This window comes from Pongo pygmaeus, chromosome 6, assembly GCF_028885625.2.
Source record: "Pongo pygmaeus isolate AG05252 chromosome 6, NHGRI_mPonPyg2-v2.0_pri, whole genome shotgun sequence".
Lineage (NCBI taxonomy): Eukaryota > Metazoa > Chordata > Mammalia > Primates > Hominidae > Pongo > Pongo pygmaeus.
The window spans coordinates 150,460,820-150,479,166 of record NC_072379.2 but is presented as its reverse complement, the minus strand read 5'-3'; the positions used below and the strand labels follow the sequence as shown (position 1 = coordinate 150,479,166).

General features: G+C 50.3%; 1 protein-coding gene across 9 annotated transcripts in view; it reads left to right on the top strand.

Annotated features, from left to right (window-relative positions):
- The first annotated feature begins 12,667 nt into the window (after positions 1-12,667).
- The window catches only part of WDR86 (WD repeat domain 86), a 29,922-nt gene continuing 24,242 nt past the window's right edge, over positions 12,668-18,347 (top strand). For 2 of the 9 annotated variants that reach the window (XR_008503556.1, XM_054494115.2), the window contains exon 1: positions 13,351-13,953. Coding sequence is in view for 5 of the 9 variants with exons in the window: in XM_054494115.2 (XP_054350090.1) it covers positions 13,791-13,953 (163 nt within the window). In the remaining 4 variants the exon portion in view is untranslated. Of the gene's footprint in view, positions 12,788-13,340; positions 13,954-18,347 lie in introns of those variants that run through there. The other 7 variants (XM_054494117.2, XM_054494114.2, XM_054494111.2 and 4 more) reach the window with 7 other exon arrangements.

Genomic DNA, 18,347 nt, shown 5'->3' with positions numbered 1-18,347 from the left:
GGGAGAGCTGCCCGTGGTACAGACGGGCCACATGCCTAGTCAGGCCACCCTCCGTGGCCAGCTGGAACCAGGTGTGTACTTGTAATGCCCAACCTTGTTTTTACTAACCCTGTTTTTAGACTCTCCCTCTTCCCTTTAATCACCTAGCCTTGGTTCCACCTGAATTGACTCTCCCTTAGCTAAGAGAGCCAGACAGACTCCATCTTGGCTCTTTCACTGGCAGCCCCTTCCTCAAGGACTTAACTTGTGCAAGCTGACTCCCAGAACATCCAAGAATGCAATTAACTGATAAGATACTGTGGCAAGCTATATCCGCAGTTCCCAGGAATTCGTCCGATTGATAACGCCCAAAAAGCCCCGCGTCTATCACCTTGTAATAATCTTAAAGCCTCTACACCTGGAACTGTTTACTTTCCTGTAACCATTTATCCTTTTAACTTTTTTGCCTACTTTATTTCTGTAAAATTGTTTTAATTAGACCCCCCTCCCCTTTCTAAACCAAAGTATAAAAGAAAATCTAGTCCCTTCTTTGGGGCCAAGAGAACTTTGAGCGTTAGCCGTCTCTTGGCCACCGGCTAAATAAACGGACTCTTAATTCATCTCAAAGTGTGGCATTTTCTCTAACTCGCTCAGGTACAACACACTGAGGCAGGATTTTGAGGGTTGTACAGTTGCTGTTGTGACATAATTTTAAAAGAATGCAGAACGCAGCTGACATGTAGTTGCCTCTGACAGTACTGGATATTTGGATGCACATCAAGATTAAATCCGACAAAGCTCCTCTCAAGGTGGAGAGCAGAACTCAAGGCCTTCCTGTGACCAGTCTAAAATCTCATTAGAGACAGAGTTTGGAGACGAATCCTGTAGGTTGCTAAATGAAAACGTTAGTTGTCTGCACGAACTTCCCAGAGATTTGATGTGAAATTTAAAGCACTAACACAAAAAGAATGAGACACCAACCATTGGAACAGGGATATTTGGGAGTATTTGGAAAACTAGGAGAACCTCCAGATCCCCCAAGTCCTTTAAAACACCCCCCACTGTGTTCCTCTTACCTGAGAAAGATGCTCCTCTTTTGAAGGAGAGAATTAAGAGTTCCCTTCACAGCCCACTACGTGGTGTTGCTTGCCCCATAACAGGAGTTCAGCTTGTGTGGCTTAGACTAGAGGGAGAAGTACAGAGAGACCCAGAGAAACTGCCGGAGGTCACTCATCCACATTGCCAGAAGTCTGGAGAATGTTTGTGGGAATGGATTTTTGAGGGTTCTTGGCCAAAGAGGGAAGAACTGGATTCTGGTTGCACCAAGGGTATTGATAAGACAATTCTGCATTCTGTGTACTGGCTTAGCGGGTGCTGTCCATGTCCTAACAACCTGCTGATGCAAAGCTGATGGTGTTGAAGTGGCGCAGAAAGGCTAGGAACCCTTGGCATAAGAGAGGGACTGGTTCTGAGCTGTGGGAGACTAGATGCTGAAATGGATCCTTTTGTGTGTTTCCACCCCACCCACCCCTCAGGACGGACCTCAGGATGGAATCAGACAACTCCTCTACCCTCAGCCTTGTCACAAAGAGTAAACTGACATGGAATGTTAATGGGAGGGACAGTGATGGAAGGGGGATGCCCAATCTCTGAGGGGTGAGAGGAGTGCTGGGAGCTGGAGGTCTTCACTCCGGAAGTGCACTGGATAGGGCTAAGTGGAGCCTGGATCTCAGGGAGTCGTCTAACCTTCCAAAATCTCAGGTCATGGATGATTGACAGGTATCCCCCAAATTAAGTCGGTAATCAATTCACTCATGTCCCCCTTTTTTTGTAGACTCAGGAAGGTTGCAAGAGGCCCAAGTAGAACCAGCCCAAGAGAACCATGGCCTGTTATGAAATTCCCAGACCCGGGTCAGCCCACAGACCTGGCACCCTTTGAATGTGAAGGCCAGGCATCCTTGAAGAGGGCAGCTGCTATAATATCACATGTGTATTGTGACTTTTTTTTTTTTTGAGACAGAGTCTCGCTCTGTTGCCCAGGTTGGAATGCAGTGGTGCAATCTTGGCTCACTGCAACCTCTGCCTCTTGGGTTCAAGTGATTCTCTTGCCTCAGCCTCCCGAATAGCTGGGATTACAGGCACACGCCACTGTGCTGGCTAATTTTTAAATTTTTAGTAGAGATGGGGTTTCACCATGTTGACCAGGCTGGTCTTGAACTCCTGACCTCCTGTGATCTACCTGCCTCACCCTCCCAAATGCTGGGATTACAGGTGTGGGCCACCATGCCCAGCCTTTCTGTGACTTCTTAACGTTAAAAACTCTGACCTTTGAGCCAGGTGGGTGCTCATGCCTGTAGTCCCAGCTACTTGAGAAGCTGTGGTGGGAGGACTGGTTGAGCCCAAGAGTCTGAGGCTGCAATGAGCTATGATCATACCAGTGCACTCCAACCAGGGTGAAAGAGCGAGACCCCATCTCTTAAAAAAGAAAAGGTAGGATATTTAAGCCTTCTCTCCTTGGAATTAAACTTGGTGCAAAAGCACACTGGGAAAAAGCAGGCTGGAGCCAAGTCCACTTGCAGCAACATCGTGGTGACGATTCCATGAGGCCCGGCTGCCGAGCTCCCTGGCATCTCCCTAGTGCTTATCCTTCAAATCTGGATATTTATCTCTATCTTCTCTTGCTCTCTTTTCAATAAATCCATTTTTCTTGCTTAAACTCACTAAATTCATTTATTTCACTGCAACCAGAGAATCTGGATGGTTCCCACTTTCTCCCTTTTTCCGCTCCCAGCAACATAAAGGCAGGTGTGGAGTCGGTGGCCCCACCAGCCCTGGCTCCCGCTAGGAAGGACACTGAACTCACACAAAATACCCTTTGTAGGATTGGCAACCCCAGCACTCCTTAAGCTGGGCTTCAGAATCCACACAAAGAATAAGCAAAGGCATAATTTTGTGGGCAGTTAGAAATGCTATGGAGTGAGTGGAAACAGACATTCCTGCATGGGGCTCCCTCCTCGTCCCTCCCAGTCACACACACACTCTAACCAGGGTGCCTTACTGTGGCAGATAAGAACAAAAGCCCCTTTCAAGACATGTGGTGCCTGTGTGCAGAAGGTCTGAGATCTCCGTCTGGGCTGGGAGAACTGTGCCAGGTGCCAAGAGCCTTGCCGTGGCTTGCTTGTCTCAGTCCTCAGAAATGCACTAAGAATGGAGGAAGCGGTCGAGGAAGGGTCTTCCAAGTCCTTTGGATTTTCTCCTTAGCATCTGGTATCTCCCAGGCCTGAGGCTGGAAGGATTTGTGATATTTTTCCCATTCTATGAATTGATTTTTCACTTTCTTGACAGCATACTTCGAAGCACAAGAACTTTTCATTTTGATGAAGTCTGATTTTTTTTCCTTGTTTGCTTATTCTCTAGGTGTATCTAAGAAGTCATTGCCTAATCCAAGATTAAGAAAACTTACACCTATGTTTTCTTCTAAAAGCATTAGAGCTTTAGCTCTTACATTTAGGTCTTTGATTCATTTTTAGTTAATTTTTCTATATGGTATGAGGTAGAGGCCCAAATGTATTCTGCATATGGCTATCCAGTGGTCCCAGCACCATTTTTTGTAAAGATTACTCTTTCCCCTGTTGAATGGTCCATACATGTCTGGGCTCTCAATTCTATTCTATTAATCTATATGCCTATCCTTATGCCATACATTGATTGACTTTCAGATGTTAAACCAACCTTGAATTCCTGGGATAAACCTTGGTTACCATGTTTTATTGTTTTTATACATTCTTGAACTCAATTGCTAAAATTTTTAAAAGAATTTTTGCATCTATGCTCGTGATAAATATTGGTGTGTAATTTTCTTATTTTTATTTTTATTTTATTTATTTTTTATTTTATTTTATTTTATTTTTTGAGATGGAGTCTCGCTCTGTCACCCAGGCTAGAGTGCAGTGGCGCGATCTCGGCTCACTGCAAGCTCCGCCTCCTGGGTTCAGGCCATTCTCCTGCCTCAGCCTCTGGAGTAGCTGGGACTACAGGCATCTGCCACCACGCCTGGCTAATTTTTTGTATTTTTAGTAGAGACGGGGTTTCACCGTGTTAGCCAGGACGGTCTCGATCTCCTGACCTCGTGATCCACCCACCTCAGCCTCCCAAAGTACTGGGATTACAGGCATGAGCCACCACGCCCGGACTTTATTTATTTTTTGAGACAGGGTTTTGCTCTGTCACCCAAGCTGGAATGCAGTAGTGTGATCACAACTCACTGCAGCCTCAACCTCCCAAGCTCAAGTGATCCTCCCACCTCAGCCTCCCAAGCAGCTGAAACTACAGGAACATGCCACCATGCCCAGCTGATTTTTTAAAATGTTAGTGCAGATGAGGTCTTGCTATGTTGCTCAGGCTGGTCTCAAATTCCGGGACTCAAGTGATCTTCCTGCTCTGGCCTCCCAAAGTGGTGGGATTACAGGTATGAGCCATGGTGTCCAGCCTATAATTTTCTTTTCAAACAATGTCTCTGATTTGGGTATCAGGGTAATACCAGCCTCATGGAATAAATTGAGAAGTGTTCCCACCTCTTCAGTTTTCTGGGAAATTTTGTGGAGAATTGGTATTATTTCTTCCTTAAATGTTTGATGCAATTCCCCAGTAAAACCATCTAGGCCTTGAATTTTCTTTGTGGAACATTTTATCCAGATATTCGATTTTAAAAATAAATAAAAATAGATATAGAGCTATTTTGATTACATACTCTTCTTGATGCAACTTTGGTAGTTTGTGCATTTTATGTTTTTGTGATGGGGTACAATGAGTTTCTTAAATCTATGGACTTATTCAACAAATTCAGAAACTTTTCAGCCATTATTTCATCAAATATTTTTTCTGTTACCTCTTTTTTCTCCTCTTCTACAAGGACTCCAATTACATATATTTAGGGTACCTGTCCCACAGATCACTGACTTTTTTTTCATTTTTAAGTTCCTTTTTCTTTCTGTTTTTCATTTTGGATAGTTTCTCCTGCTGTGTCTTTAAGTTTACTAATATTTTCTTCTGTATCATCTAATCTGCTGTTAATCCTACCCAGTGTTGTTTAATTCCAGATATTGCTTTCATCTCTAGATGTTCAATTTTGAACTGTTTGATATCTTCCATGTTTCTACATAAGCTTTTCAACATATGGAATACAGTACAATAACTGAATAACTGTCCTTTTTTTTTTTTTTTTTTGAGATGGTGTCTCACTCTCTCACCAGGCTGGAGTGCAGTAGTGCGATCTTAGCTCACTGCAACCTCTGCCTCCCAGGTTCAAGAGATTCTCCTGCTTCAGCCTCCCGAGTAGCTGGGACTACAGGCACGTGCCACCATGCCTGGCTAATTTTTGTATTATTAGGAGAGACAGGGTTTCACCATATTGGCCGAGCTGGTCTCGAACTCCTGACCTCGTGATCTGCCCACTCCGGCCTCCCAAAGTGCTGGGATTACAGGCGTGAGCCACTGTGCCTGGCCAATAACTGTCCTTTAAAAAATTATTTTCAACTTTTATTTTGGGTTCAGGGGTACATGTGCAGGTTTGTTACATAGGTAAACTCGTGTCATAGGGACTTGTTGTACAGATTATTTCATCACCCAAGTACTAAGCCAGGTACCCAACAGTTATTTTTTCTGATCCTCTCCCTCCTCCCACCTTCTACCCCCAAGTAGGCCCCAGTATCTGTTATTCCCCTCTTTGTGTCCATATGTTCTTTTTTCTTCTTTTCTTTTCTTTTCTTTTTTTTTGAGATGGAGTCCCACTCTGTTCAAGGCTGGAGTGCAGTGGCATGATCTCAGCTCAGTGCAGTCTCTGCCTCCCGGGTTCAAGTGATTCTCCTGCCTCAACTTCCTGAGTAGCTGGAATTACAGGTACATGCCACAACACCTGGCTAATTTTTGTATTTTTAGTAGAGACAGGGTTTCACCATGTTGGCCAGGCTGGTCTTGAACTCCTGACCTCATGATCCACCCGCCTTGGCCTCCCAAAGTGCTGGGATTACAGGCATGAGCCACCGCACCCGGCCCCATGTGTTCTTATCCACAGCAACTGTCTTCACGCCTCTGTCTGCACTATTCTCCACTCTGCGCAGATGCTGAGTTGCCTCTGACTCTATCCCACTTGGAGTCATTTCCTCCATGCACGCGCTGACAGACACTCAGCTGATGTGGAGGGGGAACCTGTGTAGCGCTCCAGGGCTCTCCCTTCTCTAGTCCTCTGTCCTGCTCACTCCAGTCCCTTAGTTCTCCCTAGGCACTCAGCTGTTTCCTCAACCAAGGAAGTCCACTGGGCTCCGTCTGGGATCCCCGTTCCTGCTCTGTGGTCTGGACATTCTCTCAAGGCAGTAAACCGGGCCAGTCATCGGCTCGCCTCATTTTTTCCCGTCTCTTGGGGATTGCTGTCCTTCACCGCCTGGTGTCCAGTGTCTTGAAAACAATTGCTTCATATATTTTGTGTTTGTTTTGGGTTGTTTGAGAGAGGAGGCAGGAGGGTAAATGGGTCCTTGTTACTCCCTCTTGGCCAGAAGCAGAAGTCAAAGTGAGTGAATTTTGAAAGCTGTTTCAAAACTGCATTCCCTCTATCTCATTAGCCTCTGACATTTCTCTGAAGTTGCCAGGAAGAGGCTGTATGGGGGATAATGTGAAAATTTGGGGGGATGGGATGTTTACCAGCTGGCTTTCTCCAGAACCGCCCTGTCCTTATAACATAGCCCTGGTGAGAGACCCAGGAAGGGCCCAGACATTCCAGTCCCAGGTGTTGGGGGACCACAGAAACCTATGCGCATCCCAATTCCTGACCTCGCTCTGTGCCCAGGGCCAGGCTCCAAGCAGCAACTCTCTCACTCAGCTGGGCCTGACTCTGGACTCCAGGGCTAGAGGCAGTGACCAGCAGAGACCAGGACAAAGACTTCCTAGCAGGAGAAGGCTATCTGGTCTCTTAACGCTGCCTCCTTTGAAATACGGAACCTAACTGGAATAGACGTTGACCCCTTGGAGCCAGATGGAGAGAACGCTGTTCTGAATGTGAGGGAGTGTGAGGTGTGGGGGAGATCTGAGCCCCTGAGCGCGTGGCCTGGCTCAGGGACACCAGGGCTCTCTGGACATCTAGCGCTGCTCCCATCCTTCTCTGGACTCCAGCAACACTGACAATCTGGACACATGTACGTACTGGGTTCTAAGGGTATATGGCCACATGTTATTCTCCAAACATTAATACTTTTAATTCTCTGATAATTGTTCTCCAAACATTAATCACAGTAGTAATAATAGAGGTGCTTCATAGAGCTTTTTCTTTTTAATGGCACAAAATAAGTTTTATGTGTGTACGTGGTAAAACACACATAACATAAAATTTACCATCATAACCATTTTAAATTGTGCAATCCAGTGGCATTAAGCATATTTACAATGTTATGCAACCATCATCACTGTCTAGTTATAGAACATTTCATCACCCCAAACCGAAACCTGGTGCCTAGGAAGCAGTGACTCCCTATTCTCCTCCTCCAAGCTCTGGGCAGCCACCAATCCGCTCCCCTCTGTAGGGATTGGTCCATTCTGGAGATTTCACATCAATGGAGTCATACATTGGTCCTTTTGTGTCTGGCTTCTTTCACTTAGCATGTTTTCTAGGCTCAACCATGTTGTAGCATGCATCAGTGCTTCCTTTTGGAGTTAATATTCTTCCATTGTATGAACATAGCACATTTTGTTGATCTGTTTATCTGTTCATGGAAACTTGGGTTGTTTCCACCTTTTGGCTATTGTGGATAGAGCTGCTATGAACATTAAGTCCAAATTTCTGTTTGAACACCTGTTTTCAATTCTCCGGGGTATGTACCTAGGAGTAGAATTACTAGATCATATGGTAATTCTGTGTTTAACCTTACTGAGGAACCTCCACACTCTTTTCCAAAGTGGCGGTACCATCTTACATTCCCACCAACATTGCATGAGTGTTCCAATTTCTCCACATCCTCACCAGCCCTTGTGATTTTCCATTTTAAAAATGATGGCCCAGACTAGTGGATATGAAGTGATATCTCACTGTACGTGTGGTTTTTTAAAAACAGCTTTGGCCGGGCCGGTGGCTCACGCCTGTAATCCCAGCACTTTGGGAGGCTGAGGCAGGAGGATCACGAGGTCAGGAGTTTGAGACTAGCCTGACCAACATGTGAAACCCCATCTTTACTAAAAATACAAAAATTAGCCAGCCATGGTGGCATGTGCCTGTAGTCCCAGCTACTCAGGAGGCTGAGGCAGGAGAATCGCTTGAACCCAGGAGGTGGAGGTTGCAGTGAGCCGAGATCACGCCACTGCATTCCAGCCTGGACAACAGAGTGAGACTCCATCTAAATAAAAAACAAAAACAAAAACAAACAAAAAAACCCCCAGCTTTATGGAGAAATAGTTCACATACTCTATAGCTGATCCATGTAAAGTGTACAATTCAATGGTTTTTTAATATATTCACAGATATATTAAAATAAGCAACCAGTACCACAGTCCATTTTAGAACATTTTCATCACCCCAAAAAGGAACCGTGTATACTATACCCATCACTTCTCTACTCCCCAGACCTCTTCCCCAAGCCCTAGGCAACCACTAACCAACTGTCTCTGTAGACTCCCTTGTTCTGGATCGCGCATATGAATGGATTCAGATAATATGTGGTCTTTGGGGACTGACTTCTTTCACTTAATCTGTTTTCAAGGTCCCTGCATGTCGTACCGTTTATCAGCACCTCACTCTTTGTTATGGCGGAACAGTATTCCATTATATGCGTACACCACATTTAGTTAATCTACTCATGGGCTGATGAACCGTGGGGCTGTTTCTTCCCTCGTCTATTAGGAATAATGCTCATTTCTCTTGGGTATATATGGAATTGCTGGGTCACATTATAACTCTACGTTTAATCGTTTGAGGGACTGCCAGACAGTCACATAGCAGCTGCACCATCTTCCATTCTCACCAGCAGCGTGTGAGGGTTGATTTTTCCACATCCTCACCCACACTTATTTTATTTTTCCCATCCTATGATTACCCATCCTAGTGGGTGTTAAGTGGCATCTCACTGTACTTTTGATTTGCATTTCCTTTATGACTAATGACAGTGAGCATCTTTTCTTTTCTTTCTTTTTTGAGATGGAGTTTCACTCTTGTTGCCTAGGCTGGAGTGCAATGGCATGGTCTTAGCTCACTGCAACCTCTGCCTCCCAGGTTCAAGCGAATCTCCAGCCTCAGCCACCTGAGTAGCCAGATTACAGGCTCCCGCCACCACACCTGGCTAATTTTTTCTATTTTTAGTAGAGACGGGGTTTCACCAGTTGGCCAGGCTGGTCTCAAACTCCTAACCTCAGGTGATCCGCCCACCTCCGCCTCCCAAAGTGCTGGGATTACAGGCATGAGCCACCACGCCCGGCCCACAGTGAGCATCTCTTCACGTGCTCATTGGCCATAAGCACATCTCTGGGGAAATGTCAAGTCCTTTTTCCATTTTAAAACTGGGTTGCATGCAGTCTTTCATTGTTGAATTGTAGGAGTTTTTTTTTCATATGTTCTGGATTGTAAACCTTTGTCAGATACATGATTTTCTCCCATCCTATGGGTTGTCTTTTCGTTCTCTTGACAGTGTCTTTTGATGCACACGTTTTGAATTTTAATGAAGTCCAATTTATTTTTCATAGAGCCTCTTGTATAGTTTTAAAACTTATAGTGCTTATAAGATAGTACAAATATAGATACAAAGAATAATCTAATGAAACCACATGTTACCCACTACTGAGATTTCACATAATCATTTGACTTCAGACTTTCAGTGACTGAGGTTTTAGGTGTGGGCAGGTATTTCTGCAACTGGGTTTTGCAGGTTCTCTGCGAGGTTCATCTTTGGCTCTCTAATATTTAAGTTGACACTCCTTCTGCTCCCAGAAGAAGAGACTCCCTCCTCCTCCTGTTCTTCGGGGCTCTCACTCTATCTGTTTCCTGCTGTCTCCGGTATCACCAACTTCTCTCTCCAAGTTCTTTCTTAGCAATATTGAAAGTTGATCTCTGTCTTTAAAAAGTTGAGTTCTTCCACATTGTGCCCTCCTCTGGCTGCCTTCCTCCAAGCAGCATCTATGTCATTAGTGGTACAGATGCTCCTTGAGTGACTAACAATGTCATGTTCCGATAAACCCATTGCAAGTTGAGAATATTCTAAGTCAAAAATGCATTTAATATGTCTAACTTGTGGAACATCATTGCTTAGCCCAGCCTTCCCTTAAATGTGCTCAGAGCACTTGCATTAGCCTTACATGTGGGCAGAATCATCTTACACAAAGCCTATTTTAAAGTAAAGTGTTGAATATCTCATGTAATTTATTGAATACTGCACCAAAAGTGAAAAACTGATTGTATTGGCACTTGAAGTACAATTTCTACTGAATGTCATCACTTTCATACCATCATAAAGTTGAACAATGCTAAGTTGGGACTATCTGTACAATTACCCTCAAATATATCTTCGATGACGCACTCTCACCCCTGGGGTGAAAAATCTTCAGGGCTTCCTGTTTTCTCTCGACTCTGCTGGGCCTGGGGTAGCAAGGTCTTCTCCCGGGAACACAGTGCTTGTGAGAGTCTGCAGGTGGCTGCAGGACTGGGAAGGCTTCCGTCCTGTTGAAAAATACTAGCACTTAGCACAGTACCTGACACACAGTAAGTACCCAAACTATGAAGATGATGATGACCACAGGCACTCTCACCACCAGCACTGCAGGTTGTGCCAGAAGGGAAAGAGCAACTCTGACAAAGCTCTGGCTATGACGTTCCCTGTGGGCGCCCCTCAAGGTGCCTCCCTCTGTCACCACCCCCCACCCACACACACACAACTCAAGAATACCCAGCTTTCACCATGCTCTCAGAGAGGCCCTAAAGGGTCACTCTTTCCAGCAGGGTAAATTGTGGCAGTTCCTGTGGCACGGGGAATGAGCACCCCCTGGCATGAAATGCACCCCCCCCAACCCTTCACTTGTTAAACACTGCCCCTTTCTTGCTTCTTAAAGCTTAACCATTTCCTCCTACACCCTACCAGGTTCCCTTCCCACAGTGCCTTCCATTTATAAAGTGATTAGGTCCAGGAGGGCCTGGGCACCACGGGACTCCAGGCCCTCTTGGAGGCTCCAGAAGAGTTAAAGGTGTGAAAGGGGAAGGGAGCCCAGGTTCTGCTGGGGACCCAGCCTGACTCCTGGGTCTCTATAGCTTTGCTATCTCAAGGTGGAGGGTGGGGGAGACCCCAGTTTCAGGGGAATTAGGGGAGACCTCAGTTTCAGGGGAATTCGATGCTGTTTTCCAATCTACCCAGCTTCTTGTACTGCTGTTAGATCTGGGGGCAATTTCCCAGAGGAGAGTCTGTAATCTACCACCTGCAAGAGAAAAGGGAAGACAGGCTGGCTGAGGACATCTGCACCTACAGCTCTACAGTCCAGACTCAACCCCCAGAGATGGCTGGCTCACCCTCAACCAGGGGGCCACTTTGTGCCAAACCAGAGATGGAGGGGTGGGGGAGGTGGAGAAGCCAAGAACAAAAAATCTATCAACTTGGAAAGAGGAAGTAGGTAAGGTCAGCGGTGTGTGGACTGCAGGCTCCCAAGCTGATGGCACTGGCGCTTCTGAACCCTCTGCCTGCTGGGAGCTGAGCATGGGGCTGATGGCTTGTGTTGGTTGCAGAAGAGAGGAACCACAGTGCATGGGTGCCACCTTGCTCAGGAATCCTGCGTGACCTCCTTGAAAGTTAAGCTTTTCTCCTAGTGGTTCTTTCCTCTGGCTCACGACTAGGCAAGCTTGCCCAACCTACGATCTGTCCCCAGCTCCCAAACTGCTTTCAAACCCCTCCCCTCTTAGTTTCCAAAAGAGTCGATGCCTGGTTCTCCTTGGCCCTTCTGCCCAGAAAGTTTGGGTTTCCTCTGGCACTTCTCCGGATAAACCCTCCCAGCCTCCACGGTCCTCACACTCACCTTCCCCAAGGGCTGCAGCCGCAGGGCCTGCCCAAGATCCCCACTACACCCTGTCTGTCCTCACATGGAGGCCACACCGCAGTTTCACACCTGGATGTGCAATGGCCCCCTGAGGTTCACTGATTCCTAAGAGGAGCTCGTGATCAGCCTGTAGGGGACAAAACAGTCTACCCAGCCTCTCAGCACAAGACAGGCTCCCCGTCCTCTCCCGCTCGCAGGCATCCAAATTCTGAAGCCTCCACCTCCTGAAAACGTCTCTCCTTTCGGCCTCCCTCTCTCCAGCTGGATGACCCCAAATCTCGTCCTAACGCTCCTCCACTGGCCCCCTCTCCGTCACCTGCTAAGGAAGGGCCACGCTCCTTAAGCTGAGGCGCCAGCTGCTTTACAAGTTTTGAGGGAAAAGAACGGATTTATCTGGTTAGGCCACTCAGGGTATAAACGACCCAAGGGCCTGGGACACCCCACGACGGGGTTTTCTTTTGGAGTCTGGATAGAGCAGAGCGTGCGGTGCTGGTCGTCCCGTTGAGGGCTGGCTCGCCAAAGACGCCCCTTCCTTGCCCTCCTCCCTAGGCTCCTGAGAGAACCCTGGAGAGTTCTGGAAATCCTGCTACCTTTAGGACCTGGGGGATCCGAGTGGGGGGTCACCTTCCCCGCCCCCAGCGAAGTCGGCGCCGGAACTGCCCTAATGGAAACCAGCCGCCGGGCGCTCCGGGAGGGCTCAGGCCGACCCCGGGGGCCATCAGAGGCGCGCCAGGCCGAGGGAGCCCGCGGCGGCTGGAAGGTGAACTTGACATCCCGGCTCCACCGACCCCGCAGCGGCTCGCACCTCATCCCCACTCCGGCCAGACCAAAGTAGAATCCTGCGTGTGCGCGTGATTTCCCAGGGAGGGCGGACTCGGGGCTTTCCCTGTCGCACCCTCCATCGGGGGACCGCCCCCAAGTCCCCTAGAGCCCCTCGGGCAGGGTGCTTAGGGCTCATAGCATGGGAGGACCTGGCTTGCCTGGCGGAGGCGGGTAGCCGAGGGGTCGGTGGAGCTGCACCCCAAATGAGTTCCCGGCGCGCGATTCTCCCCCACCCGGACCCTTTGTCCGCCTCCCCTTCCCTCGTCCCGGCCCTTGGCTCAGGGGACCCAGGAGGCGGCGGCGGAGGTGGCAGAGGGCAGAGCCCAGAGGCGCAGCCCGGGCAGCTGGGAGGGTCGCACGTGGAGCCGTCCCCCGGACCCGCGCAGCGACGAAGGGGGGAGGCTGCAGACGCGCGGGGTGGGGGCTGGGGCGCAGCCCGAGAAGTGGGAGGGGATCGGGTGAGGGGTGGTCTCTGAGGAGGAGCCAGGCTGGACCGTATTGTTCCGCGCTCGGCCGGGGAGGGCGCGAGGCGCTCGGCTTCCCGTGTTCCTCTCCCCGCCCCCGCCCCGTGGGCGCGAGAGGAGGCGGGGGGCTCCTTGTGCACCAGAGACGCAGCTGCCTTGTTCGCCCGGTGGGGTGTGGGTCCTCCGAGCGGTGCTGGGAAGGGGGTTCTCTCCGCCCGCGCGCCCAGGACTCTACCCAGGGCGGAGGTCCCGAGTGGGCCGCCCCCCGCAGCGCCCTGGGTTCGCGGGCCCAGAGGCTGGAGACAGCGGGGAGCTAGGGTCCCTCACCCTCCCCTCGCCGCGTGCCTCCGCAGGAGTCGGGCTCCCCGTTCCCCGCGATGGCCGCGGGCCGCAGTCGTACGGAGCCGCCGCGCGGACCCCGGGGCGCCCCTCCCTAGCGGGGCGCAGCTCCTTCTTGTTCCCCGCCCGGCCAGCGGGATGGGGGGCGGCGGGTCGGCCCTGAGGGTCTGCGCCGACCACCGCGGGGGCATCAACTGGCTGAGCCTGAGCCCCGACGGGCAGCGCCTGCTGACGGGCAGCGAGGACGGCACGGCCCGGCTCTGGAGCACCGCGGACGGCCAGTGCTGCGCGCTCCTGCAAGGTAGACCTTCCCACTCTCTCCCTGCCCTCTTCGCCGCAGCTCACCGGCCCCAGACCGCCGACCCCAGCTCCTGCGCCCGCAGACCCCTTTCTAGAAGTCCAGCCCCCGCTCATCCCGGCACGCTCGCGGAAGAGCGCTTGTCTGGGCCCAGCATCTGGCTATTGAGCGCGCGGCAGGGCAGGGTGAGGTCCGGGGGTGGGGTGCGGGTGCGGGTGCGGGTGCAGAGCAGGGTGCGGCCAGGATCGGGTGGGTGGGTCTAGGGGCGTCCGCTACAAAGGCGAAGATCATTTGTCAACCAGCGGCAGGAAATCTCCCTTGACAACAATGTTAACAAACAAAAAGTTGCACCTATACCCCTTCTAAGCAAAGCTTCCCTTGTCTCTAGGTGCCTCGTGCCTCTTTGTGGCCAATTGTGCTCTTCTGCTGGCATTTCCTGTTGACGACTATCACAGTAACAATAGGGGCTTGTTAAGGGCCAGCGGTGCGGAGAAGTGTGCCGTCGTCACACTATGTTACCCCACATACAGACGTGGAAACAGGCTGGGAGTTAAGTAATTCGCCCAGGTCGCACAGCCAGTGAGGGGTAGATGGCAGTCTGAGCCCTCTCATTGCTGTAAACCCTGCCTGCATGCCTGTTGGTTTCTATTTGTGTCCTGTACTCACTCAGGAGGTCAGTGTGCCTCGGGTGCACCTTTCCCTGGGCCTGTCCCATGCACTGTGAGGTCCCTTTCAGCTCTGGTCCTCCTACTGCCCAGGTAGCACACGTAGTCACTTGGATGAGCCGTGAGGCTTTCTGTTGTGGGTAGTTGTTTATCACCGCCGGCTTTTCCACCATCATCAGTGAACCCTCTGTGGCCTTGCCCAGGCCTTCCAACTTAGGTAGGATATTAGCCCCAATATTGGCTAATCCTGATACTGCTGGTTTTAAATAAGAACAGTTGACCAGGCTCGGTGGCTCACACTTGTAATCCGAGCACTTTGGGAGGCCAAGGCGGGTGGATCACCAGAGGTCAGGAGTTTGAGACCAGCCTGGCCAACATGATGAAACCCTGTGTCTAATAAAAATACAAAAAATTAGCCGGGCGTGGTGGCGGGCGCCTGTAATTCCAACTACTCGGGAGGCTGAGGCAGGAGAATCACTTGAACCCAGGAGGCAGAGGTTGCAGTGAGACAAGATCGTGCCACTGCACTCCAGCCTGGGTGACAGAGCCAGACTCTGTCTCAAAAAAAAAAAAAAAAAAAAAAAGAAAGAAAAAGAAAAAAATAATAATAAATAGGGTAGATATTTCAAACCCAGCAGGGATGACTTTTGGATTACCGGTTACTTGGGAGTTGGTGTGGATAATGGTGAGGTGGCCACAAACTAACACACATCCCCCCCAAAACAGCCACACACACTTATAGGCATTCAACCAGGAATGGAAAATGTGAAGCCTTTTAGAAATGTTAAGTCCAGTTGGTATTGCTCCCAAACATAAGACTGTCTTGGGGGTGGAGGGGTGGGTGGTGTTTCAGAAATGCAGATCCCCAGGCCTGGGCTCCAGTGATGCAGTTCTCCGTGAATAGGGCTGTAGAACTGGCATTTCTTGTTGTTGTTGTTGTTTGAGATGGAGTTTCGCTTTTGTTGCCCACGCTGGAGTGCAGTGGCATGATCTTGGCTCACCGCAACCTCTGCCTCCCGGGTTCAAGCGATTCTCCTGCCTTAGCCTCCAGAATAGCTGGGATTACAGGTGCTCGCCACCACGCCTGGCTATTTTTTTTGTATTTTTATTAGACGTGGGGCTTCATCATGTTGGCCAGGCTGGTCTTGAACTCCTGACCTCAGGTGATCCACCTGCCTTGGCCTTCCAAAGTGCTGAGATTACAGGTGTGAGCCATTGCGCCCAGCCTAGAATTGGCATTTCTAACAAGCTTTTGGGTGGGTCTTATGCACAGCTGGCCCCGGGAGCCCCTGGGCTGGGGACAGATTGTGGGAGCCCAGCTTAGCCCACAATTGGGTGGGTTTTCTGCCCAGTGAGGCTCCAGGCTTTGCCAGACTGCCTGTAGCCTGGTGGGCACTTGGCTTTGCCCCCACGGCAGCTTTGGAGCTTCACCAAGCCTCCAGGGCCCACCCTCCTGCCCAGCTCTGTGTCTGGCACCTGTGTCTCCTCCCTTCACACCCACTTTGGTGACCCTCACGGCTGCTTGTCCCCTTGAGGTACTGACACTCACTTCCCAGGGAGGGTGCCCAACCTTCTGCCCTAATTGAGGGCAGGGCTATCCCCGCTCAAGCAGGACACTGGAATGAAAGAACTGTGGCCCATTTTGCTAGGATTGTTTTTGCTGTTATATGGGTTGGCATTTTCAGGAATTTTCAAGGACGGGGACAGAGGTCATCTTTCTTTATCCTGAGATTCTACTGATAAACTCAACTTGCAAAAGAGTCATCGTTGTGTGGACCCCCAAGGAAAGCAAGGTGTTGCCAGTTCCTTTCTCCTGCAGGATTTTTTTTTCTATCAGTGAAATATTATTAAAATGTCTTAACATTTGTTTAGTGCCCTATATTTTATAAATAACACATCTATGTGCTTTTTTATTGTGTAATGAATCCTCACAACTCTGAGGTGGGTGGGATTGACACCAGTTCACAGAGGAGAGTGGGGAGGTGCAGACTCGTTAGCAGCATACACAGCATTCTCGTTGTTTTCTAGATACCACCGACAATGGGGTGGGTGCTGTCGCCAACATCCCTCGAGGCGCGGTGCGGTCGCAGGACTTGTCCAGGGTCCCGCAGCTGGTCCGTGGCAGAGAGGGCTTCTGAAGACTGTACGGTGCTTCTCTTACCCCAGATGCCGCTGCAGGGGAAGTTGTGTCCAGACCATATGGCTGGTCTGTGGTAGCCCCATCCCTAGAAGCATCCTAACTCTAAATCTAGATCTCTTTCCACTCTGGTTCTGTCCTGGCCCTTACACAGCTCTGGGCCCACAGGAGCCTGTGGTTGGCGGGTCCTGGATTTCTCGAGCAGAGTGGCTGGGGCTGGCGACTCCTACGTACGCTTTTCCTCTGGAGACCTCTGGCTCTGTTCATGGCAGCAGGGACAGTCAGGGACCGCAGGCTTTCCTGGGTGTCTCGCAGAGCTTAGGAAAGTTTGGGCCAAAGGGTGAGAGGGAGAGGAAGAGTGAAGGCCGTTCCCTGTGGCGTGCGGGCTTGGTGGGTGAGGTGCTGCTCCCGGAGGCCCCAGGGAGGGTGGGCTGCAGAACCGGTGTGCGGGGAGCCCCTCCCTGTGGGTGCGTTCACTTGTTCATACACGGAATTGCCTTTCAAATGCGGTTGGTGAGCTCACAGTGAAAAAGGCTTCATTGCAATTACTCTGTAAAGAGAAGAATTACTTGCCACTTGCTTATCCCTGACCTCCTCTTTTTCAGGTCTATTCATTGAATATCTCCTTATTTGGGGGCACTTTGTTGGTTCAATGAGATGAGTGACATTTTCCAAAATGATGGTGCCTATCCTATCCTGTTCCCGTTGAGCAGGGGACTCAGCCTGAAGGTGGCAGCCCACTGTGGCTGTCCCACACACTTCCTCATCTTCTAACATGAGGGGGCGGGGATTGTTTTTAATTTCCTGGGTACAACCGCACATTCCCATTTGCTGGGAGCTGGTGGCATAGGAGAGTCCCTGTGAAGCCTGGCTGGAAAGCAGTGGCCGAGAAGACTGGACTGAAGGAGGCCTGCGGCACGCCGGTGACAAGAGCCACAGCAGCCTCACACAGTTTGGGGGCAACTGACCGCTCCCACTGGAGAAGTCCAGAAAGCCAAGCTGCGTAGGTCTTGGTTCAAAGTGGGGGCTTGCAGATTTGCTGCAGGTCTCTAGTGGCCACATCAGTGTCCATTTCAGCCACACTGTTGGTGCTTCTGGGCCCAGATGTCCCCTGCCTCAGGGTCCCGGCACCCTCGAAACTGGGTTCTACCAGGAGAGTTTAATAAAAGGACACTCTGCAAAATGCAGGTGGAGCATAAGGGAACCACAGTGGCCATGGCTCGGAACAGCAAGGCTGTCACCTCTTCTGGGCCTGAGTCAGGGACGCAGTCACTGCATCCTGGAAACAGCCAAGAGGGCTTCCTTCCAGGTTGGATGGCCACAGCCAGCCTGAGGGAGCCCTGCAGGGTCGGAGCTGGGGGAGGGGAACATATCCTGACCTAGAGTGTCCGACTGCGGCTCCCACTTGTCTGAACCCACGGTGGGCTCCCTCTTATCTAACCCAGTGGGAGTCTTAGATAAGAGTGAGCCCACTGTGGAGTCCATGCAGGTGGCGGGGACAGGGTGGAAAAGAGGGGGATTGGGAAGCAGAGGAAGGCTCAGTCCTGGACAGCAGGCTCAGTGGGGCTTCCCCCACAGGTGAAAAGAACCCTTGT